This window comes from Calonectris borealis, chromosome 8, assembly GCF_964195595.1.
Source record: "Calonectris borealis chromosome 8, bCalBor7.hap1.2, whole genome shotgun sequence".
In the NCBI taxonomy this organism is placed as follows: Eukaryota; Metazoa; Chordata; class Aves; order Procellariiformes; family Procellariidae; genus Calonectris; species Calonectris borealis.
The window spans coordinates 1,461,681-1,487,316 of record NC_134319.1 but is presented as its reverse complement, the minus strand read 5'-3'; the positions used below and the strand labels follow the sequence as shown (position 1 = coordinate 1,487,316).

Genomic DNA, 25,636 nt, shown 5'->3' with positions numbered 1-25,636 from the left:
GGCGCACGGCCGGACCGTATATGGTTGTCATCATCCGGATCAGCTTGCAGCTGTGGCCGAAACCCCTCCGACAAAGGGGAGGGCAAAGGGGAAGCCCTGTCCCCTCGGCAGCAGCGCTCCCCTGAAGAGCAGCCTGAACACCGGGTACAAATCCACACGGCCTGTGAACGAAGCGAGACTAGAAACCGTAGTTGACACAACCGAGGACACCAAATTCTTACTTCTTCCCCCATTTCTTTTTGCTAAGGTCACAAGCGTGAATCCAGACCAAATAATCTGGGAATATTTTATACATACACATGAGGTATACCAAATTAAAAGGCACTTTTACATCAGCTTACTGTTTTTCCTTTTCCCTTTCCTTTAGTCCAGAGTTTGCAAACTAAATAAAAATATTACAAATATCACAAAGATTCTGGCTGCCTACCAACACCTGAGATTAACAGGGACCAGTCACTGCTCCTACCATTTAATCTGCGAGTCAGGTCAGTGTCGGCCTGATCCTACCAGCAGTTCCTAATGAGAAGTAAGTTATGGAAAAGGAGTGTTTCCCCCTTAGTCATTGAAGTTTTTAGCTGTAGCTCTTTTCTCTTTCAAACACCAGGTTTGTGTTTCAAATACTACCCCTTCTGAAAAAACCTTCTACTAGTTCCATTGAACTGAAAAGTAATTAGTTGAGGACCAAACACCACGTTCAGTAAGTAAGCATGTAATTCAAGAAACTGTCACACTTCAGGCACTACTTCTTGACTAAGGACTTCGGCCTCATCAGTTTTTTTACCACCATTCTTTAATTCGCCTTTTTTCTCTCCTCCCTGTTTGGAAGTCACCAGGCAGCACTCTGTAAGAAAATGCTGGGTATTTAAACTGAGTATTAAAAAAAACAGTGCTGGAAATCCCAGAGTTTTGTATGACGTCTTCAAGTTATGTTTGTTCCCGTAAGAGGAAGATACATTTGGAAAGGCAGGAGTTAAGCAAGCTCAAGGTGGTTCATAAAAGGCAGAAATCATGACAGTGGATGGGAAGGGCTTGGGGTAGGGCTGAACTTCCTGGAATGATTAATATTCGTTACTTAAAAAACACTTTTATGGACTTTGAGAATAACCGTTTGCTTTATTTACAATCTGATGCCAGGAGCGATAGAGCAGAAAATGTAGAGAGCACTCAAAGCACATTCATCTCAGTGAACCCAGGCAACAAAATACCTATTCCACTCATGTCTATGTGCATACAATTAACTCATGTACTAATTGACCTAGCCTGTCTGAAATGCGGCAATTTTAAGCTTAGGGCTCTGAAGGAGCAAGCAGCATGACCAAGCCCATCTGGAACATCTCAGGCAGGGCACCGTTAGCAATGTGCCAGCCCAGCCGGGGTAGAGGCCTTTGAGAGACCCATCCGCCCCTCTGAAGACTGACCAGAAGGGCTCTGGAACCGCCACCTGGAAGAGCTCTCGTGGTACCGGCACAAAGGACAGCTTGGGCTCCATACCCTCTGTCAGCCTCAGCGTCCTTCGGGCCCCTCAGCCCCTGAGGCGAGAGGCAGGCTGCGGCAGCCTGCCTCCCGCCTCTCCCGCCCCCAGCCAACCGCTGCCCCCGCTCCCGCTCTGCGCATGCGCGGCGCGTCCCGCGCGCACGGAGCGGGTGTCACGCGTGCGCAGAGGCGGAGCCGCCCGCCCCCCCACACTCGCGGGAGTTGGGGCCTGGCTGCGCACGCGCCGTCCCCGCGCGTTCCCGGGAGAGGCCGGGGACACGCGCATGCGCAGGCGCGGCCGCTGAGTGCGGGCCCCGGGCTGTGAGCCTGCGTGGGTCCGCGCGCTGCGCGCAGTGCGCCTGCGCGTGGGGCGGCGGCGGGGGATTGTGGGATACTGCGGCCCAGGCAGGCTGGTGAGGCGGGCGGCGGTTTGTGCGCGGCGGCGGCTGGGCCGGGCCGGGTCGGAGGCGGCAGGAGGAGGCGGCGCAGCTCGGAGCTGTAGCGAGGAGCTGCTCGGGCCTAACGCGCTCTTCCTCTCCCCGATGTGTTTGTAGCAGCGGAGCGGGCGGCAGCGCAATGGCTTCAAGCAGCGGCACCGACGTGATCCAGGTCACCAACGTCTCCCCCAGCGCCAGCTCCGAGCAGATGCGGACTCTCTTCGGCTTCCTCGGAAAGATCGAGGAACTGCGCCTCTTCCCCCCCGAGTGAGTGGCGGCCCTCTCCCCTCCCCTCCCCCGCGAGGAGCGGGCCCCTTCCTCCGCCTCTCCGCGGCCCGGCCTCCGCCTTCCCCTCCCCTCCCCCAGCGCAGGCCGGCGGCCCGCCTCCTGCCTCCATGGCGGCCGGCAGCGGGCTCCCGCCGCGGCGAGACTGCCAGGCCTCGGGCTGCCCCCGCCCTCGGCTGGGCGCCGGCTCGCTCGCCCGATGGCGAGGCGGCGAGATCGCCGCTGGCCCGCGTCGGTCAGTACTGTGCGGGTGTGCTCGGGAGCATCTCAGCGAGTCGAGTCGGAGCGAGCTGCTTTCTGTGCCTCTGCAGCCTTCTTTCTTCTCAGATAGCGTTGCCTTAAGAGTTACGTGCTTATTACAATGGTAATTATTCACGTGATTACGTTATGCACGTATGTGGGGAAAAGACAGTCATTTATGGCATGCAGTCACACGCAGGATTCCTCCTGTCAAATGCACGTTTTTCTCTAGGAGCTGTTTGTTCCAGGGCTGTCTCTGCTGCCTGGTTCGCCTCCAGGACTGTAGGCAGCTTATGGACGGCTGGCCATAAAACTAAAATCTTGGTATAAATATGCATTCCTTGCCAAGAATTCTGTGCAAAACGGGCAGTTAATCGCTGATATACAAATAACACGCGTTTATTATGTTAGTTAGGCGATAACATTGATTTTGGCCACGTTGGTTGGATTTGTTTTACAGAACCTAATGTCACTGTACGTTGATCTTTTGCATATGTGTTATGTAAGTAAAAAAGTGTCTTTTTGCCGTGATGAACAAAGATTGTTTGATTGGAGAAAAATCAAACAAGAACACAGTCAAATCATTTTTAATACCCAAGACTATTTGGATTTTTTTATTTTAGGGGAAAAAAAACTATCACAAAGCATTCTTTCTTTCATCATTGAGTCTTCAATCCCTGCTAGCACAAAACCGGGAAAATTCACCCATCCTGCTAGCTGGTTATATATTCAAATTCAGAAGCAGTATTTCTGGTGTTCTTGCCGTTTCTTACTTTGGGTTGGATTTTGGCAATTTCGTGTTGGAAATTGAAGCTAGAAGGAAATGGAATGTGTATGTAACTGAAATTAAGGGACAGTTCCAGCCATAAGAGTTGCATTGTTAATAGCTGGGATAACTGTACTTAAGTGGCAGAACCATTAATGCTTGGCAGCCAGCAAAGTAACTCACCTTTAAACAGATGCAGTTACTTGATGTGCTGCTCTGTATTTTAATTTTCTGTCCCAGTTTTTAAGGAAGGTTGTTATAGGTGAATTCTGTTCTGAGACTTTGTAGTTTTAGATACATATTAACTAATATGTTAAAAGATTACTTTTGTGGTATCAGAATGAAGTGCTCTGTAAAAAATCCCCAAATCCAGAGCCCAACCCAGCAACTCTCCTTTTACCATACCCCAGACTGTCTATACATTCTTAACTGGGCTCCTTTGCACGAATGTCTAGGGAAATGCTGGCCCCACAGGACTGTACTCAGAACAAGCATTGGATCTGTCTTGGGGTTGTGCGCTGTGATGGATACGTTGTAGAGCTGGGCTGTGGGAAGCGAAGAGACGGCTCCAGGGAGATCTGCATTGTTCCCTTGTGTCTGTAATGTTTCAGATTAGTTAGATACTAGTAGATACCAGCCTTTAGGGCAAACTTACTGCTTTGTATCCTGGCGTAAGGTTGTTTCTGCAAAAAGGCTGGGCTCCTGCGTTTGGCTGCTGACTTCTGCCTCCTTTGTTCTGGCACTGGTGTTCTTGTCACTTCAGCTGGGTCGTTTTGTTGGTATAGGAAAATATGGAGTTCCCTGTCTTTACAGCTGCGTCGGTGAAGGCTATGCGCCGAGGGTGAAAAGGCAACAAGATGCAAATCACTCCAGTAATGCAGGTGCCAGATACCTCAAACTGGATGGGCAAAAATTACTTAAAACATTTGACCTAAATTTCTTTTGTATTTTGAAGCCCTAAATGAAAGAGGAGGATAACACTTCATCTTGTAGCAATATTGTGAAGATTTCTTAGTATTTATGGAAAACTTATAACTATAGAAAAGCCACTGAGGAAATTAATAGGAAAGAGGAAATACAGTGTAACTAAATAGGCCTTGCGCAGAAGATGTAGAAAATATTGAATAGGTGTTGAAGTGAACATTATCATATATCTTCATTCTAGAATGTATGTCTTGGTGGAAAAACAGCCTTTTTGAAAACTGTATATAAAGGTTGTGCAGTTAATACTAGATCAGGCACTTCTTTGCACTGGCGTTAATTTTTAATCTTACTCATTTAAGGAGGTTTTGTGTCATTTCCTTTGTGTTGCTGTCCATACAGAGATGCCAAGGGCTCTGGCACCTCTAGACCCACTGCGGGTCTCCGCTGGGGTGCTCAGGGATCTGATCTCAGGATGCTTTAGAGTCTCAGATTCCATTTCACACCAAAGAGGGGTGTATTTTCCAATAGTGGCAGGTTCTTTTATCTGTTGCTTCTAAAGCCTTTTCTGTTCCTTCTCCTTTAAACTTCAAGTTTTGACTTTTCCCTGCCCATGGTGTTCATCCATTTTTGGGGGGTACAGGATATAAATTCTAATCTGTAAATTCTCTCCATAATCTGAATCTCTTTATGTCCCAGATTATACTGGGATTCTTTCTTGCATATAATATTTCTGAGTCACCAGTCCCATTTCCATTGCTGTACCTCCTTATTTGATCTTTCTCTGGTCATTCTGATTCTGCTGTCCCCTGCAGAAGTTCCTTATTCTCCTGGGCTTTCAGATTAGATATAACTTCCTGAGCGTCTCTACATTTCTGTTTCTCTCCCCTCATCCATCTCCTTATCTCAGTTTATTTAATCAGCTATTACACGTTTAATGTATACCTCAGCTTCATGTTACATCTTTAATCCCCAACCAGCTGTGTGACTTCTTCCCTTTTTTCTCCCCAACCCCTTTCTTCCCTCCTTCTTCTGCGTTTCCCCAACTCCATTGCCTGGTTCTTGTCTTTATTGTATTCCACATAGCTTCATCCTCCATGATAGGCAAAACTGACAAGTGGAGGGAATGGATTTCTGAGAGTGCTTTTTTTTTCTTTTTAAAAAAGGTACCTGTGTGTATGCACAGATATATATATATAGAGAGATATATATAAAAGCTGATTTCAGCATATTCTGTTTAGCGTATGAAAACTGCCTTTCCATCAAAACTTAAGTTTCTGCTCTGAAAATTGGACATAAAAGGTCTTATGCACTGGTGTTTGATAGAGAAACCAATGTATTCTCTGGTCTTGCTCTTTAGACGTGAATGATCCAGTCAAATTTTTATGGACAGAGAGTTTTACCAAGACAAAAGCACATCTGATGGAAAATACATTCTACAGAGTTAAAGCTTGATAAAATTAGGAGCATACTTAATAATAATTTCATATGTTGAATGGCATAGTAATTGGCAAGATCTTTTGCCTTGTCTAATAACTGCCGATGAAAGTTATACAAGGACTCTATCAGAACACCAGCATTACTTGCCATTGCCACTGGTCTGCTGAGAAAAGGATGACAACTTCTGTTTCAAAGTGAAGCACATGCATTGGTTCTTTTTTGGGGTTTTGGGTGTTGTGTGTTTTTTTTTTTAACTCTGTTTCTTCCCACCCAATGAACGTGGTAATGTTGAAGAACATCTCTTGCATGGACAATCTATTCACTCCAGCCTGATTCTAGCCTGATTTTACATCAGTAATAATGTTTGTGTAAGTGGCAGAAATATCCCTTAAAAAAATCAGATTTAATATTTAAGATTCTGGTTGCAATATGAGCAAACTTTGGTGGAGTGAGTAGTTAGAGGTTATGATATGAAGGTTGGATTTCCCTGTTTATCTGCTGTGTTTCAGAATCTACTGTACTTCAGAATGGGTACATTGTTCAGACACCAACCACAGTAAATAGTCGTGTGTCTCAGCATTCATTGGCATGATGTCTGAGAGAGAATTACTAAATTTTTCGATCTCTAGTGAATTAGAATAATGATGGCCTTTTTTTGGTAACTGTTGAGAACATTCTGTTCTTGATGAATTTCACTCAGCCACAGCTTGGATTTTAGAGTGACTGGAAATACATTTTTAAAAATGAAATACACTGATTTATATAAATGTCATGCTGTATAAGCACAGCCTTACGTATTTTCAGTTGGTTTTGTAGATTCAGCTAGCTGTACAGTTTAGTACGTAGTGGTACTCACGTATATAAACAGTATCTACTCTGTTTCATGTTCCCATGTTATCACAGGTAGTTTAAGAATGTTTGAAAATATTATACTGCATTTATGTAATAAATTGTTTAATTTTTTTAGAGCTTAGATTAGTGTGCCATTCAGGTATGCCATAACTCCTTGATTTACTTTTCTTTAAAATTTTACTGCTATGATTTTGTTAAACACTGACTGCTAATGCTTCTTTGGTTTTTATGTTTTTATGCAAATGGCTAAGAAAAGGCACCATTTTGGCAAGCTACTGTGTATTCATAGATACAAAAGAGCTAACAGTTTCAATTTTTCTGTCTCTGTGCCATTTATCGCTACAATGTTACTTTCCAGTTTATTAAATCTGGCAAGATGTTGGATGAAGTGGATGTTTCTAATTTTAGTATTTTAAAAGCTGCAATATGCTGGCTCCAATCTAGTTTTTAAGATCAGGTTAAATTTAAAGTATATTAAAGCGTGATCTGATAGACGTTTAGGGCAGTTCTTGTGTTTGCATAACTCGCGTTTTGGGCTGAGCCTGTGCTCAGTGGTGGTGAAGGTTAGATTGTTTTTGGCATTTGCCCTAACAAAAATAGATCTTGGATGTCTTTCTCGTTGATGTCGAAGTCATTCTCCTTTCTCCTGAATTCTGACAACTAGCTCTGCGCTTTCGGTGCTTGAAGACTTGATCAACATTCTTCAGCCCAGACAAAATTGTTTTGGCAGTGGGATGCATTTTGAAGAGCTAGTCTTATAATTGTTTCTGGGAATCTAGTTAGTAAACGTAGATCTTTGTCATGAAGAATTAGTGAATATTTTTCAGAGCTATCTCTTTAGGCTAATTTGTACCTCTGGTACTTGAGGGCAGAACTGAACAGCACATGTATCCTGGCCTTTTTTATGAACTAGGGTTTTAGGACTTGCTACTACTTTCAGTACCTGCCCTGTGCCTTCTGGAGGCAGCTTTTAACTCCTCTTGCTGCACAGTTGTGTCTGCATAACAATTTTTCTTGCTGTCTTTTAGTTTATCTGTCTGATTAAAGCAAAATCTGCACCATTCTCAGGATATATGGACTTTTGAAACTCATTCTGGTCCTTTACCAGGTTGATTCTGCCTCTGGTTTTTGGAGGTTTGGTTTTGTTTTGTTTCAGGGAAGAGGAGGGGGGCACAGTTGTATGGCCTACAATTCTTTCCTATTGTTGTAGGAAGTAGATATTTCTGGGTTTTTTTTCAAGTGACTCAAAACTTCTACATTCTCTTTTGGATTTTCCATGTCTGGGATTTTTTATGCAGCTCTGCTGACAGACGCTCATTTTGAGCTGTGGAGTAGGTACGGACCTATCTGGGAAAGAGGTCCATGTTTACTGATTGGTTGTTTAGGAACTTTTCACCCATTAGTGAGATTTCAACTGTAGTGTAGCCTACCTGAGCTTCTTGAATTTCTTTACGTTTAGTTCTGTTACAGTTGAATGAGACACACATGTTTAGCAGTGTACATCCTTCAGAATGAACTTGGCAGTTTCTGTATATGTGAGAAACGGCATGATGAAGTTTGGTCTAGAAGCTTTTATGAAATTATGTTAATAAGTAAAATCATAGTGGTCTCTTAATCATTACCCAATTCGTTTCATAATTTACCTTAATAAGTAATTTGGGGTGTAAAGCAGAGTTTAAAACTACTGGTTTTGTTAACTTGGGTGGTATACGTAGTAGGTAACTTTTTATCTTTCTTGAGCAAAGTTTTTCTTCGTCTCCTTCCCTTCTCACAGACAGGTCATGAAAACTAATTTGCATTTAGGTGACTGGTCATAGATATATTGTGCATAATAGAGTTAATGTCCAGTTGCAAATGAGGCAATAAAACTATTTCTGCAATTTTACAGTGAATTGGCTTCATTCAGTGTAATGTCGTATCTGTGGTCATACAAAGTGATGTTTGATACAAAACCTGAAACTGTGTTCTTGCATAAAGAAGTACCCCGTAGTCCCCTATAATTTCCTAGTTTGGTGAAAGTGGAGAGACAATAGAAGTTACAAGTTTCGTACTGTCAGACTTGCTTCCATCTAAGTAATTTATTTCTTTCTTTTTCAGTGATTCTCCTTTGCCTGTTTCATCGCGTGTCTGTTTTGTAAAGTTCCATGATCCTGACTCGGCAGTTGTGGCCCAGCATCTGACAAACACTGTATTCGTTGACAGAGCGTTGATAGTCGTACCATATGCAGAAGGTTTGTGAATTGTTTAATGGCCTATGAAGCCACCATAGGATGGCATTTTATTCCAGTATAGTTCTCACAAAAATGAGATCTCAGTAAAATGTCAAACATATAAGATATTAACATTTTGAAACCCTTGGTATATTGCCATTGGCCTATGGATTAAAGAATTTTTTTTAATCTAGTGACACTGAATGAAAGTGGAAAAGTTTACCTCGTACTGGTTTTGTATGTCTTCAAGTTTAGAATATTAACGTTTTAGGCAGAATTATTTGCAAATTTTGCTCTTTATCAGTCTCAATGAGACATTTTCCTTAATGGACTTATGCAAACAGGTCAACATTTTAAGGAAATCTTGCCTTAATAATTAAGTGTTTGCCACTTTCATGTAGGCGTAAATCTCTTCACGAGAATGGTTTCTCCCTCCCTGAGAGTGCATGGGAGAGCAGATGAACATTTCTTTGAGATATGCTGCCACTGCATTTAGTTGGGAACTTCCCTGAAAAGGCGCTCACTCTCATTGTGAAGTCCAGTATACCAAGGGTTTGAATAATTATGGTTTAATTTGAAAGTGAGATCTTCCAAGAGGTGCCAAATGGGCACTGGTACTAGTTTTTTATTCCAAGTTTTCTTGTTCATCCTTGATATATTTTATAGAATTTCACTAAATAATAAACTCTTCTCTCTGTTATTTGTGTGTGTGATTTTTGTAGTGGAGAAGGCAAATGCAAAGCCCTTCCAGATGACTGAAAAACAGTGGGTCCTCTGCAGCTACAGGGGATTCTAGACATTAACTAAAGGCCAGCAAGCACTCAAGTCCCCAAGTGTTTTCCTGGTGTAACCACTTGTTAACTACATTTTCTCTTCTTCTTTTTATTTTTACATTTTAGGGTGTTACAGTAATTTGAAAGGCAATGAGCAGGGTTTTTGGAACTTACCTTAAAAACAAAGTGCTGAGAAGACACCTCTTCTTACAGAAGTCTTATTAAACTCTTCTAGACTTGCTTTAGAAGTAATTGATTTCCATTGTACTGTTTCTTGATTTACTTCTGAAATAATGGATTTTCCCAGATCGCTTGCATTAAATAAAATCTCTGCAGATTAAGTCATACTACAGTAATAAATTTGGTACATGGCCTGGGTTCAGACCTATAATCAAGACATTGTAATGCTGTAGGCTGTCTTTTGAGGCCTGGGGAGCTGTCTTATCTTTGTATTCCTTAAACTTACAAGATATGAAAACTTAATTTCTGGAATGTGGGAATCTGCAGCATGACCTTTGATTGAGACGTGCTGCTTTTTGAGAGCACAGAACACATTCTGAAATTGCCATTGAGTTACTGCTTCTGCTTTCGCTAGTTTAGGTATAACAGCATAGTTGAAAGGCATCTTGTCCTCGTCTGTCCATCTGAGTTAGTACTGAAATATTCTCCAAGGCCCGTGGTGAGGAATGTTAGTGTTTAACTTTTCCAGTAAGGGTAAAAACATTTTTCTCTTTGTCAGTCTGACTTTGTCCATTGTGCTTGATGGTGGATAAATCTGGCACATAGAGAAATCTGCCCAGTAGTCTTGGCTCAGATTGTGTAAAGAAAATAAAATTAATGAAGTAGAATATTGTAATGAGCCTGTTTAAATCAAGGAGTTCCTCATGGGCTGTTTCTTGTGTTCTAGCGGTTCAGAATGTTGATGTTTTTGGCATAATGATGTGGCGTATCACTAGATGTGTTCAGCCAATAAAGTTACGCCCCTGGTTTTGTAATCATATGCTTTTGTCCCTGTACTGGAGTATAGTTTTCCCTGCAAATGCATACTGCCAGGGTCCCAATTCAACAAGCTATTTAAGCACGATACAGCAAGATTCTTAAAACCATAGTGAAATTGCTCGTGTGCTTAAAGCCAGGCATATGCTTAACTACTGTGCTGAACTGGGCCCTTTTATCTTTCATTTTCTATTGTGATAATTCTGTATTAATATTGCCTGTCACTAAAGTAAATGTTTATTATCTGTTTAGTGCAATAATTATCCCCTATATCACAAGCGCACTCCAGTTTTAGCATACACAGACATTTTGGTGTTGGCTGTTGCTTTGTGTTATAGAGCTATACACAAAGTCTACGGTAAGGTTTAGTATTTGTAATTTTCACTGTGATATTCCTAGATTTGGAAGGAACTCTAAGATTAAAGATGGCTGGGGGGGTTATTTAGGTTCTTTGGTTAATGTTTGTTTCTTTTGTCTGTTTCTTTTTCTTTCATTTCTACACATTCATGCAGTATTTCATGGTTCTAACAAAGCAGCAGTAAAAAAAACTCTTGAAGCATGAAAATTAACTGGTGAGGGGCCTCATTGCTTTTTTTAAAATTGTAGTTTATTTATTTCTAAATACTTTTTTAAAAAACAATTAGAGGATCAGATGCATGATTTTTTTTAATGGATGCAGATCTTCTATGAGGTGTCTCAAGATAAGTCTGAGGATTTGTATTTAGATGCCAGAAATGTTGTAGTTGCACTAATTTGAAATGTTTAGATATAATTTATAAATATCCTCTGAGACATAATTTTGCATGCAAAATTACCCCATAATCTCTCTGTAGGTATGTTAATATATTTATGCATTAATGCCCTTTATCTAAATGACCTTTTTCCCCCCTCTCCCTCCATAACTTTTGGTATCTAAATTGATGACAGCTCAATGACACAAGCAAGATAACAGTGCTGTGTATTATACATTTGTTTATATTATCGGCACTTCTCAGTATAGGTGGAAGGAACCATTACCTTTATTTAACAGTGGTTTTTCTTTTTTGTTGTTGTGTTTTACAGTTCTTTTCCCTGGTTCAGCCTGAACTATATACCAGGCCCTGCTGAAAATACCACCCAACAGTTTTCTTCTGCAGCTTATCCAGTTTCTCTTAAGTGCCCTGTACATATTGTATGTTTTATGATGAGATGCAGTTTCTTAATATGTATTACAGAAACACTACTGGTATTTGCAAATATATAGTAAAATTGTTTTATTGAACTCTCATTTTGGGGGCTTGGGCACATTAACAAATTAATCCATCTGTATAGGGCTTTTGCTGTTGGATAGAATAAAAATACCTACATAATTACTTGTTTCATAGTAGGACCCTTAAAATTATATGTGCAGAGCAGGCAGTAAAATAAGACACTTGTCTTAGTTGGCTGCAAGATTTTGGGCCAGAAGTTTCTTCTGAAATGGCAGTATGTAGCAGCATTCTTGGTACAATAAGCATGGCACATATTGGAACAAATGCATTTTACTGCACAGGTAAGGAATGTGCCACAATATACTGTATGTATGCACCCATCCACCCACAGACACACATACACAGCGTGTATTTGAAGATCTGCAGAGACTTTCATTTTCATTTGACAAGTCAGCAAAAGCCCTACGCTTGATTCAACAAAAAATATTTCCATACCTTCTCTTAAGTTTTACAAAATTTATATGGTAGGTGTAAAAGAAAACATAGTGAACTGTACCATATTATTAACCCCTAAATCAAACTTTTTTTGTCTTGTGTATCTTGATTTTTCTGTGTGCTTTATAGTGAAGCAGCCGACACGAGTCGTTGTTCATAAAACAGCTTTTGAAAGTTGAGAGCACACCCCTGGAGAACCGACTGTGCTTGCTTACGTTTGGTTCATGACTTAAAAATCGAGTACAGGTGATGAAATCTTGGCAGTGTTAACAAAAAAGTAGTGTGTATTGTGCTATTTTTTTGCTCTAGAAACTTAACCATTTGTAGAGAAAAAGGAACAGTCAAATTTTCACACATTGAAGTTTCATTCTGACAAAAAAATTAATGATAAATATTAATAGACATCAAGCTTTGTATTTTAGCCAACATAAGTACTTTCAACAAACTCAGGTGGTGTATCAGGGAGACATTTTCTGGGTGTATTTGTGTATTTTCTGCCTTTGAAATGGAATGCATTCTAATGCAAGGCTATTTCTCTGCAGGAGTTATTCCTGATGAGACTAAGGCTTTGTCTCTCTTGGCACCAGCTAATGCTGTGGCAGGTCTGCTGCCTGGAGGTGGACTCCTGCCTACTCCCAACCCACTTTCTCAGGTAGGCTGTCCAGTTAGACTGGGGTCAAGGGAAGCGATTAGATGTATTCTGTTAGATTGTGACTGACTTTCTGTTGTTTTTTTTAGGACAAACAGACCGATGTGCTAATGCTGATTCCTAGCATGTTTTATATATTGTTAGAGCTATCTGATACGAATTCTGGCAAAACAGTGATAAGTTGCTAGATGGGATACTTTTATTTCCCTAATATGATACTTCTGGTATCTCAGGGGCCCTGTGTTTATCTCTCTCTCTCATCCCTCTTTTATCCATTGTACGCTTACTGACAGATTTGACAAGCAGTAGAGATCTCGTAGATTTTAAATTCGTGAAGTTCAAGGAGTTTACATGCTGTGGAGATACCTTCCCTTAATATTCCAACTGAGGGGAAAAAATTGTAGTCTGTATTTGCTCATTACCTAAATACACAAGAATTCATGTGGAAGATGAACAGTAAGAGTAACACATTGGGGGAAAAGTTTCGGTCAAAGCACATATCTTGGAGAACAGAGAATTGAAGTGCAAGAGACAAATTAATAAGAACAAAGCTTCATTAATTCTGCAGTTCTCAAATCTACTTCTTCAGCTTGTGCTTAGCTCTTGTTTGAGTAGCTTCTGTTATGATTTCTGATTGCATGAAAGATATACTTGCCATTGGGTTGTTCAGAAGGTCTCTTTAACCGTATGTAGAGGGAAAAGTCTAAAGCTTAACTTTGAAACTCGAGGAAAGGGGTGGAAGAAACAAATACCATCTTAAAGATTTCTCTCACCAAAAACTGTGTTTATATAAATTCCTGAAAATGGTTGTTGAACCACCTTAATTCTAGTTCTGTCACTCTGAATCCCAGCCTACTCCCAATCCACTTAATGGTAGAATTTATTTAACAACTCCATTTTATGGAAAATTGTGGTGGATGGTCATTTTTTTTTCAAACACATCTTGAAAGCTTGTTACGTAGCTCCTTTTGACTGTTACTGGGAGTTGGGCATCTAACTCAGTAAAAACGAATTAGAGCTGTAGTTTATGTTCACAGAATCAGTGTGTGGGAATGTAGCTTTTTCTTTTGAGACTGCAGGGATAAGCCCATACAGTTTCAAGAGATCAGCTGACTGAAAAACTCATTGTCAAAAAGTGGAAGGTTCTGCTCGCTTGCTCTTGACTACATGCTCTTGCTGCTGCTTTTATGCTGGCTCTGGAGTTTGTCAGATCCTTTTGTGAACTATTGTGTTAGCTTGATGGAGACAGCTAACTGTCAGTTCTCTGATGGCTCAGTGGGTTGAATTGGTTGACAAATGAGTCTCAAGTGCCCGAGCAGTCAGAAAGGAGGCAGTGAGAAGGAAGGAAGGGAGAGCAAGACCTCGTACCAACAGCACAGCTTTTGATTAACATAGGATCATTTTAGCACAGCGTGTGTTCTGTTTCCGTGTATGTTTTGATCATCTCGCTTTAAATGGCCAAAAAATTAGGTTCTTTTATGAGGCTTCTAGATTAATTCAAGGAATTCAGACCTATGGTGTCATATACTTATTCTTCCAGTAGCTTTTCAACCCATTTGCCAGTTTTAACCAAATTTGAGAAATTTGCAGAGATGTAATAATATTATATTGTCTTTTAACGTAAAACATGTTAATTTCAATCCTGAATTGATTTAGATATGTAGTAGTTGGCTCAGAAACTTACAATGAATTTTCATTTTAACACTGGAAAAGAATTTCATTTTAAACTATTTCTAGAGTGTAGTGGAATGCTTTACTTTTTTACTTCCCCCCTCGTTGGGATGCAGAGGAAACAGAATTTCATCTTAGAATAAAATTTTAGAGGAAAAAAATCTTTCATATACTAAGCTTTGGAATACCTGAATGAAGAAAACTGAAATACTCTCATTGACCCTAGTATAATGTTTCGTGTAGCTAGAAGCCAAAGTAAAACCCAGTTCAAGTGTCCACATGTCTAAAGCGTGGGAATCTTGATCTAACAGCTTTTTTATCAATTGAATATGGCTTTGTCTAATTGCTGTCTTTGTTACAGATTGGTGCTGTTCCTTTAGCTGCTTTAGGAGCTCCTGCTCTTGATCCTGCCCTAGCTGCTCTTGGGCTTCCTGGAGCAAACTTAAACTCTCAGGTATGTCACACGTTCTAAAATTTTCTTTATTGTCCCTAGCACATATGTAGTTTGACTAGCATAAGTGATGCTCTTAGTGTTCACCAGTGTATTAAATAACAAGCTGAAGATCTGGAAATACTATACTTAGGTTTGAGGAAGTGCTAACAAAATACTACTTTTTATTAAAGTCTTGGCTCAATGTAGTCTGCACAGGCTGCTGGCTCTTTAAACTTCTTAGAATTGTTATAGAATGTAGTCTTTGTTTCTTAGCATAGCAGGTTTATATATGAACACTTTTCTTTTGCTACCCTCTTTTCTGTTCTAAAAGTATTTATATCAGCTTAACAGCCACTGTGAAAAATCCAGTGATAGATTTTTCTGAGCACCTATTTGGAATAAATAGTATCTGTAGGAGTATCAAATTAAATGCTGGAAGGACCAAAAAAATAATTTGGGACTAGTAATGAAATATTTCAAATATGTGTTATTATCAAGCTGTGAACCTGTCTTTTATTTACAGTAAAAAAAATTGTTTACCTTTTTAATTTTGTAGATGTAGAAAATACTGAGGAGACTTTGTTAGACTATAGTCTTTTTAAAACTGCATAAAAAAAGACTTTAAGTACTGAGTAGTAGTGAGTAGAATATTGAGTTAATATTTAAGATACAAGAACCAAATGCTGTACAGAGAACATGTTTTACAGGTACAAGAAGTATTAATAATTTAATGCATTGCTAAGAAATCCATCATTTAGCGTTCTCTTTATGCATGCCATGTGTAGTAACAAGCAAATAATGTGGATAATGAAATAACAAGTAAAAAAAAAAAGCATTCTAAATGCATATTAGAAAAATATAAATTTGGTATGATGAAGGATTGTTTCCTTTGTCCATTAAGCCAGCTGGTTTTAACAAACTGGGTTCAGCACGTGACTGCCTCTGTATAAAGAAAATCAGTGGGGACTAAACATTTTGTTGTTAATACACCACTGGTACAGGAAATGACCAATTGTAATAATACCTGGATTTTCCTAAGAGCTGTAAAATACATTTTTTCATGGAATTTTTAGAATAAAAAAGCTTTTGCTTGCTGTTCATAAATTGATATTGAGGACTACCCATGGACAGGCAACTTAGTTCTCTAATGAGGTCTCTATTCTTTTGAAGTAACAGAGAAATAACCTGTAAATACCAGAAGTGTATTTTTATTTTAAAGTGCTTTGATACTGTCCACGAAAGGGCCTGTGTTTGGCCGATGTGAATAAAAACGTACCTAAGCACCACTGAAATGTGATGTTCACACCCTACCACCATGCACAAGTTTTAAAACAGAACAATACGCCTTTTTGTCTGTAACTTGTTTGGGGTGTGGTGGTTTGTTTTGGTTTTTTTCATCTGTAGAGACTTTTTGCTTTAGCCACTGCTGGGGGTACATTCAGGGAAGATAATCCTCTTAAGCATACACATCATGGTTTTAACTTTTTTTTTTCCCCCCCTCACAGTCTCTTGCAGCAGATCAACTACTAAAACTTATGAGCACAGTGGATCCAAAGTAAGCATCAGTGTTTACAAATATTTGTATTGCAATACACTTGATCTTGGGAATATCTGTTGTCATTCAGTATCCAGTCTTTGTCCTGCTGGATCTCAATCTGATTAAGGTTGGAGAAAGCTAGTGTCTTGGGGATCTTGTGCAGACTCTCTTTTCTGTGGTAGAGAGAAGAGGGGGAGGAAATGAAGGTTATTCAGTCTTGTGTCAACGGAATAACACCAATTAATCTCTGGGATTTCATTTTGCTAGAGACAGAAATTCAGTTCTTCCTATTTAATTTTTGTCACTTCTGTGTCCGTAATGTAAAGGTGCAGCTAGCACCCTACATCCTGCAAGGTTAAAATGAAAGGACTATGGTTGGGAATGAGCTGAGACAGCAACTGTTGTAGAAGACAATAGTAAAAGAGTCTGTATGTAATGTTACAGCTGTCAGAAGATAACAAAAGACAGCATGTCTTATTACTTGGTAGAAAAAGGGTGCAAATAACAGTAAGCACAAGTATTTGCTAATTTCTATTTCAATATTCAGAAAAAGGATAATTTTGTTCAAAATAGTATGGCATGGGGACAGCCAAGTAGGGAAGGATTGTAGCACTTAATGTATTAGTGTGCCATTAAGCTATTGATAATATTGCAATAGGATGATGAAAGCATATGCCATTGAAAAAAGCTATGAGACAAATTAGTAGATGAAAAGTGTACTAAATGCAAAGAAACCACATCTGCCTCAGAAAGCCCTTGTACTGCAAATTTCAGAAGCTTTGGAGAGAATTCTTTCAACTCTCAGCTTCGGGAAAGCGTATCAATGTGTTCTTGCCCTGCTGCTGTATTAGCTAAATGGACTTCGCCTAACCCTGTTTGGCTGTTCCAGTGTTTTTAAATTGTCAGAGCCATCTGATCTATAGCAGGGGTAAAGCTATATATGTGACCTATCTTCGTTTTTAATACTGTTCTGGCATATTATTCTCTATTTTAAATGGACATTTCTGTAGGCAGGGAATGCATAACTGATTGACCAAAATAGTTACGCAAGATAATGGGTTAGATAAACATCAGTCAGGTATATTGGGTATACCTGGCAGGCTTCAAAGCTACCTTGTAGAACACATCTTCTGAACTTTAAATTTCATCACTGTTTGTAGGCTTCTCAGTGTGGCTTATAAAAATGGAAACTGACTTTCTGCCGTATAATATACTGTTTCCTGTGGAGCTGCTCTTTTCAGGTGATGAGAATTGAAATTGTGTTGTACAAAAATGTTCTGAAAAGTGTCACTAGAAACATACCTGTACAAGACAATACAAACTTCCCTGCTATTTACAGTTTACTGGAATTCTTAAGAGCCGTATGTGCTAGTATCTTCTGCCACTGTTTTCAGCACAGATATCACATCTTAGACTTACTGCTCTGTTATCTGAATGGTGACAAAATGCAGGCAGATTCTGATTCACTTAGATCAGTTGTTTTGAATAGGCTGCAAACTGACAATGGAGGGATGTATTTCTTGGATTCCTCAATACTGAATTTCTGAAATTATTTTTTATTTACCAGGTTGAACCATGTAGCTGCAGGTCTTGTTTCACCAAGTCTGAAATCAGATACCTCCAGTAAAGAAATAGAAGAAGCTATGAAAAGAGTACGAGAAGCACAGTCATTAATTTCTGCTGCTATAGAGCCAGGTAATTTTAAATCATAGAATACCTCATTCAACTCAAGATGGAGTTTTGACGTAGTATATGATAAAAGCTAATGGTCTGCAAAATGTTGGCTGAATGCTTTCGTGTTCAGTAGTGACTTAATTTATAGTTGACAGGTTTTTAATTGTCCTACAGTGTGAATGCTGCATGTGTTCTGCAGAACGATGCAGGGAATTAATCATCTGTTGCTTTTCCCAAAATTCACTTGACTTGAAGATTGCAAAATGATTGAGCTTCCCGTGATTGAAGTTCATACTGCCATCTCTCAGATTTCATTGGAAACAGCAAGTGGCTTAACCACTTGACATCCTAGTGATGTTTGTTCTTGGGGATGATTTCCTTTCTTTTAATTCCTAATCTGTGGAAGTTTGTAAATAATTCTTTTTTTTGTAGCTTATTTCAGTAGATTTTATTTTAGAACAAGATGCAGCAGTTCATCTACAAATGTCAGATCCACCAAATCTGAGAAGCAGTAACTTGGAACACTGAAAATACAGTTTTGCAGCCTCCTGATCATTTTCAGGAAAGAATAGAGCTCCTGTTCTTTGATTATACCAGAAGAATGTGCTGATTGTTTTGCTTGAGGCTTTTTGTGGGAAATTCAAAACAATAATTTGAGACATTCTTTAGCCCTTCACAAAATGGCAGAGATTCTGAGATTTTAACAAAACTTTCCGTTCCCCTGCAGCTATCATCTTTTAACTGACTTAAATTAAACATTTTCTGAATTTTGAATTCTTCAGTTTTGCATAAAACTTTATGTTGGTTTTATGTCACATAGATGTCTTTGTCATGTATTCATTCTTTGTGTCGTCTTTTGAGGAAAAGAATAGATAAGCCTTAATTTGAAATGTCAAAATATTCCTTAGGTTTTCTTTGTCTTGTTTATATCTATAGTGTGAAGCTCAACTTCCTTTCCTTTATAAAATCTTTTTGAATACTAAAATAACATTGGGTTTTTTACTGTGCTTTTTCTTTTTAACTCCAGACAAAAAAGATGAAAAACGAAGGCATTCAAGGTCAAGGTCACGCTCAAGGAGGAGGAGGACACCTTCTTCATCTAGACACAGGTAATTACCTTATTTGCTTTAAAAAAAAAAAACACATAGCTGGAACAATTCCTTCAAAAATACTACTTGGAAGTGACACTTCACTTGTGGAGGCTGACAGATGGAAGAACGCAAATGGTCTGAAGAAAGCTGAGGCTGTGTTTTGGCTAGACTGTGGTGTGAGACGGAGGCCTACCTCTGTTTTTGTGGAAAGGGTGGGAGAGAAATGATAGCAAAAAATACTTCAAAAATACCTTAAACTACTGCAGAAAGAACTTCAGGACACGTAGTCCTAGCAGTGTTTGGACTCTGATTTTATTTAAAAAAACTTCTTTCTTGTGTCTGAAACACCTCAGCACAGAGCCTTGGTTTTGCACAGCCCTCACTACTATGAACGCCTACGCCATTGTAGGCTATCCATTTTACAATAGTTCCTTAAACCTCTATTCTTTCTTCAGTCCCTTTCCAGTGTGCTCATGTGGTAATTATAATTTGTCTTAAAACCAAGTACTAGGTTCTCTGAGCATTGTTACTTATGTACATAAATGTTTGCCTATTGGGCTGTTTGTTTCTAGTATGTGCAGCAAATTCAGTTAGTGGAATTATCTGGGACAAAAATTTTTCCAGCGTTTTCTAGGTTATGATTTACTTGGAGGTCAGGTCTGTTCAGGTATCCTGACTAGAGAGCTTAATATTGTCCTACCCAAACAGAAAGACATATGGCTCATTTTTGCTGTTGGCTTGTCAACTGCAATTAGACAGTGCATGCCAGTGGTCTGTGCAAAGCCCTTTTAACTATGGCCTTTACCATTTGTACTTTTTTGCTCTTTGCATATTCAGTAATTGGCTTGCATTCAGTTTAGTGTTCTAAAAATTTCTTCACATTTCAACATGACTTACCAGTTTTCCTCTACAATAGGACTGATGTTTTCTTACAAGGAGAGTAATAAGAGAGCTGATCGAAGCATCAGTGTTCTTTGACATTTAGCATTTGTGCGCTTCTTTTTTCCATTTCCTTCGCAGACTCAATGTGACTCCTTTGCTGTTTTCTATATTCTTTTTTCTGTATCATTGTGCATTACAATACTGTTAGCACTGAGGAGATGGATTCTGAGTAGTATATCAAAATTTCATATATTTAATTCCCATGTACAATGTGTTGCTTGTAGACGGTCAAGAAGCAGATCAAGGAGAAGGTCCCATTCAAAATCAAGAAGCAGGAGGCGGTCTAAAAGTCCAAGGCGAAGAAGATCTCATTCCAGAGAGAGAAGCAGAAGGTCTAGGAGCACGTCCAAAACCAGGTAATTGCTTCAGTAAATCTATTCTGTTTGCTATAAACTAAATTACTAAATTTTGATGCTTAATTAAAAAAAACCCCAAAACTCACAAGCAAATGAAAACCCTAGGGCAAAATGAACTAGTGGCTCTTTTTAAAGGCAGAGTCTTTTGTAACGTCTTATATTACACTTGCCCTATACATGTGCACAGTTAGTTACATAAAAACATGTAACATGGTTTTCCTAAGAGTCAACAGATGCAGCGGGCGTTAGCTGAATCACTCAGTAGCTGTCTTTGGAAAACAGGAAATGTGAGCATCTAGACTTGCAGCTTTTGTGCTCTTCATACACAGAAGCTGTAAAAAAAAGCTGTTCTTTTATTTTTTCTGAAGATAATTTTAATCTTCGTTTCCATTAATACAGTATTACTGGCCCTAGAAATACTAAACAGTATATGCTATCCAATGTAGTTATCATGTCTTCATTCATTTTCCTACATAGCAAAAGTAGTGAATGCTACTTGAATAGTTTGAAAAAGACTTAAACTTAAAATTCTATTTTATTAAAAGGGATAAAAAGAAGGAAGAGAAAGAAAAGAAACGTTCTAAAACCCCCCCGAAAAGCTACAGCACAACTAGACGATCAAGAAGCACAAGCAGGTACAGTAACATGAAAGTTTTCCTTGGTCTCTATTTCCAGCATGCTTTATCCACTTTAATGGAAGGAACATTCTTGTGTGTAATAAGATGATATGATGATGAGTAATAAATGATGATGAGTCTGTTGTGGATATATTTGGTATATGCACAAATGCATGTATACTCTCTCTACCTATGTCTATAAGATGCTTTATTTTTTCCCCTGATACTGCAGTTTTCTGGAGGTATTGTTTGGGCTTAGAATAGTTTCTACCTGCTCTATATCAAAGAGAGTATGATGCTTTCAGGTCACTGTTAAACTCTTTCCTGATTTATGGAATAAATACATGCAAAATGTGTGCCATTCTTTTTTAAAAAACTTCCAAAATTAACTTGCAATATTAACAAGAACAAACTGTTTTGTTTCTATTTGCAAAAAGAGTCGGTATCCCTAATACAGTCAAAACTAGCAATTTGTTCATGAAGGTGGAGGTAGAACAGGAAACAACTTACTCTGCTGATCAGCAACTGTGTGGACTTTGCAGTACTGCTAATAGTAAATATTTACTACCTTTCGAGCAGTGCTGGTTTTGGAGCCAGAGATATATTTGAACCTTTGGGGGAAAAAAAAAAAAAGCTTTGATCTCTCTTCCCTGCAGAGAAAGACGGCGTAGAAGAAGCAGGAGTGGAACACGGTCACCTAAAAAACCCAGGTCTCCTAAAAGGAAAATGTCCCGGTCCCCATCTCCGAGAAGGTCAGTGAGCCTCTTGGCCAAAAAAAAAATGGTGTCTGGGTGGAGAATTCCCAAAATGTGAACTGTAGCAAAGATCACAGTGGGGTTAATTTGGAGATGGTGTGTTTTGGCTTGTTCCTTATACCTAGCCCATAGGTTGACTTATTAAGAGAGAGAGAGAGTGGATCTCTGCTGCTCACTGCCGCTTTTATCATAACTTAATCGGCTTCAAGCAGAGAGCTTCTCTGTTAGTGCCCAAGAACTCCAAACGTGAGGTATTCCGGGTGAGGAGTAGGAGACACCCAGAGTTCCCAGCCCGTTTGGCTCTGTACAGTAGGAGTCAACTGACTTTTGCGTGGGCCTGGGGATTTTGTGATCCTCTCTCCCTGAAAGGGGAACTTGAGGTGCTCCTTCATAAAACGCTGTAGTGTTGCTGGTCTTAACATGGCGTTTCTTAGACTTCATTTTGTGGTGGTTGTGTTTGATCCAGAGCTAAGAAATCGGAATGTTTGGTTGTTTTCTGAAAACGAATGATATATCTTAGTTGCACACTGCTATTTCTCCCTTTAGATTTGTAATGAACTATGAGTAACAGTTTGGACATGGTCTGTGTTCTACTTATGGAATGATGTGATTGTGGTTTTCATTCTTCTACATATTTTATCATTGTAGACATAAAAAGGAAAAAAAGAAGGATAAAGACAAGGAGCGAAGTAGAGATGAGAGGGAGCGGTCAACAAGCAAGAAAAAAAAAAGCAAAGACAAAGAGAAGGATCGAGAACGAAAATCCGAGAGTGATAAAGATGTGAAAGTATGTTTAAAAACCTGTTTAACTTCCCTGCCTGTACTGTAGTATTAACCTTAAACCAACAGGGGCTTTGAAAGCAAGTTTTACTCTTTTTTTTTTATCTCGGCAAAGCAGGTCACAAGGGATTATGACGAAGAAGAACAAGGATATGACAGCGAGAAGGAGAAAAAGGAAGAAAAGAAAATGGCAGATTCTTCCTCCCCTAAAGTAAAGGAGTCTGCCGCTGATAAAGGAAGTGGAGATTCAGCAAGGGAATCCAAAGTGAATGGGGATGATCATCATGAAGAGGACATGGATATGAGTGACTGAATTTTGCCTTTGCAGTGAACACAGCTGCAGACGTGCATCAGTGTCATTCCTGTGTGATTCTTTTATGCTGTACTTGTTAATCCTAAATCTAGATGTATACAGCTCTAAGCTATACATGGTTTGTAAATCTCCTGATACTAACTCACATCAAAAGCTTTATAGGAAGGTAACCATTCTTGTTACGGCCGAAAGGGATTGCGTAGCCAAGCAATTTTTACTAACTTGGTGATGCTTCAAGCAAAAGTAAAAAGCTGCATGCATCTACAGCAGGCATGGACTGTTTGTTGTATGATCTCCTTTAGTAAATCAGCTCACTTATGATAGTGTTTCTAGAATTTGATTCATTGCAGTAATAGAGCAGTATAGGGAATGCACTGACTGCATGTTGATTGTGGCAGAAACATCCTAAATGTTCTGAAGTCCTACAACATATGGCGGATCTACTTAAGGGTCTTAAGTGTGACTACACAAAAAAAATTGACAGTACATCTGAAAATAAGCATTCTGATATAGATAGTTTTTTGGTTTTGTTTTTTAAGCCATGTGGCTGGGGTTGGTTTGTTTTGTTTTGTTTTTCCCGGTGGGTTTTGTTTGGCTTTGACAAAGTTAAAATGCACTGACCTTTTTGAGGGCTTTTTTTAATCTGTCAGTTCAAATCCATCTCAGGCGAGCTGTAATGGTTCTTAACTTTTCTTCCTGAGCCTTGGGAAGTGAAAGTCTCTGCTTAATCGGTGCCCAGTGATTAAAGGTTGATTTGTGCAGGTTTCATAATCCAGGTCGTTTTATTTGTTAATGAGTTAAATACATTGCAAAAAGGTAGTGCATTTTAAAATTGACCTTCGTATGCTTTTAAAAGCAAGTCTACTTGATAATGTACTTTTTACTTGATCTCAAGTTGTATAAACTAATAAATTTGTGTTTACTGTCACTGCAGTAGTAATCTTATGCACACAGTGATTCCATGTTATATGCAAAGTAGTTAGGCAAGCTGTTTTCTTAGTTACAGAAGTTCAAGAGCTTTTACTTTTGTGCAGGTAAAAAGACAAAAGTAGGCTACAGTCTGTGCCATGTTGATGTACAGTTTCTGAAATTGTTTTACAAAACTTTGATAATAAAACCCTTAAACTTACACTCATGTTCCTGTAAAACTCTGCTGGTATTTATTTACACCACTGAATGTATGAAACCTTACCTCGTTCATGTAGAGTATACATTTTTCTTCATCTACGTATTTTAAAAAGACCATAACAACTCCATCTCTTCAAAAACTGTGAGTGCAGTGACAAAGCTGATCAGCCTGCCATTTTAGCTCTAGTTAAGTATATTACACTAAAGAAAGAATTATTTTACTTCTGGGGGAATGAAGGGAATTGGGCTTAAATGGGAATCTAGAGGTATTATGGGACAAGTACTTTTAAAAAGAAATGTGTATTTGTAAAAAATTTTTTGTATTTTCATTGAAATACGAATATGCACCTCTTCAGGATGGCAATGGAAGACCAGCAGAAACGGGAAGCAGCGAGTGCTTCGTGCATATGAAGTAGGCTGTTGATGTCAACTGAAAGTTAGTAAGTTTTGGAATGAAACTGTAAGTGGTGCTTGAACTTCTTGAATCCGATGAGCCAAACCGCCTTCTTTTTAAACTGTCCTTTTGCCCCAGGCAGAGTGGAACTTGCCATTTAGATACGCAGTGTCATTTTTAGAATTTGTAGAAATGTAAATTTTTACCAACTGTTTTGAGTATTTTGTCAATACAGAGAGGTATCTGTCATACAACCAGTTCTAGGCTTTTATTTCTAGTGGAGAGTGATAGTTCTTGTAATAAAATAAAAATAGACACAGACAAGGTGCATGATGTCTTCATAGGTGTGCCTTTTTTGTTGTCATCAAGATATTTATATGTGAAGTACAAGAACAGAAACCGATTTATAGTAATAAAGTAAACCTCCTTGATCCTTAGACCTTGTTGTTGTGAAAGTCATTCACATGCTGTAATGAAGGACCAAGTCAGGGTGTTGAGCTCAAGATGGTAGATCAAGGGCTACATGAAATTAAATTACGTTGTTTCTAGTCTATTTTACTAACAAACCAAGTCTGTTGTGTATTGACTGCGTACCTCCGGCTGCCCAAGCCCCAATACAAACTGGTTTTAGATCGCGTTTGCTAATGATGCACATCGCCTTACGTATTTTTGGTTTATGGCCTTGCAGGGTACGAGTGCGTGTTGGCTGCCAGTCGCTTCAGGGCAGAGCCCGTAAGCCCTTACAGCGTTGTTACAGGCACGCCACCGCCCTCCTCCTGCGCTGCTGGAACCTGTAGGAGAGCTCCCTCTCCCAGGTGTACGTATGCCAGGTCGCACAGCTAGAGCACCGAGCCCCAAGAGCAACAACTTCATTTTGGTCATTTGAAGTTGGTTTGCTAATTATTGTGAGGTGAGCCTGCCTCTTCAGGTGAGGCCTTCCAAGTCATGTAACGCCCCTCTGCTGATTTACAGCAGCTGCTCCTGGCCTCTGGCATTCTTACAGGTGGAATTAACTGACGGTGGTGACTTGCGGGAGTCTTTCCCCTTTAAGTGTACAGAGAACCAGGCAGCAACGGTTGTAGGTGGCACCCATTAGCCCTGGGGGCGCGGGTCGCAGACAGAAGATGCACTGAAGCATGGAGTGGGTAACTTGCTGGTTGTGACCTGAAGGGTGAGGGGAGGCGGTTCCTTGCTTTTCTCCCGCTGCCTGGTGGCAGG

General features: G+C 39.5%; 1 protein-coding gene across 4 annotated transcripts; it reads left to right on the top strand.

The window, feature by feature from the left end:
- Positions 1 to 1,694: 1,694 nt before the first annotated feature.
- On the top strand, positions 1,695 to 24,025 carry SRSF11 (serine and arginine rich splicing factor 11). 4 transcript variants are annotated; one of them, XM_075155527.1, is made up of 13 exons: positions 1,695 to 1,886; positions 2,028 to 2,177; positions 8,512 to 8,645; positions 12,621 to 12,730; positions 14,760 to 14,852; positions 16,337 to 16,386; positions 17,936 to 18,063; positions 19,070 to 19,151; positions 20,300 to 20,431; positions 20,977 to 21,066; positions 21,705 to 21,800; positions 22,452 to 22,590; positions 22,699 to 24,025. In XM_075155527.1, the coding sequence occupies exons 2-13, from the start codon at positions 2,050 to 2,052 to the stop codon at positions 22,894 to 22,896; spliced, it is 1,380 nt and encodes a 459-aa protein (XP_075011628.1). In that variant the 5' UTR covers positions 1,695 to 1,886; positions 2,028 to 2,049; the 3' UTR covers positions 22,897 to 24,025. The 4 variants fall into 4 exon arrangements, with proteins under 4 accessions (XP_075011628.1, XP_075011629.1, XP_075011631.1 ...); XM_075155528.1 differs by lacking the exon at positions 1,695 to 1,886 and having other exon boundaries at positions 1,893 to 2,177; positions 22,702 to 24,025; XM_075155530.1 differs by lacking the exons at positions 1,695 to 1,886; positions 2,028 to 2,177; positions 8,512 to 8,645 and adding exons at positions 11,474 to 11,564; positions 12,208 to 12,324 and having other exon boundaries at positions 22,702 to 24,025.
- The last annotated feature ends 1,611 nt before the right edge of the window (positions 24,026 to 25,636 follow it).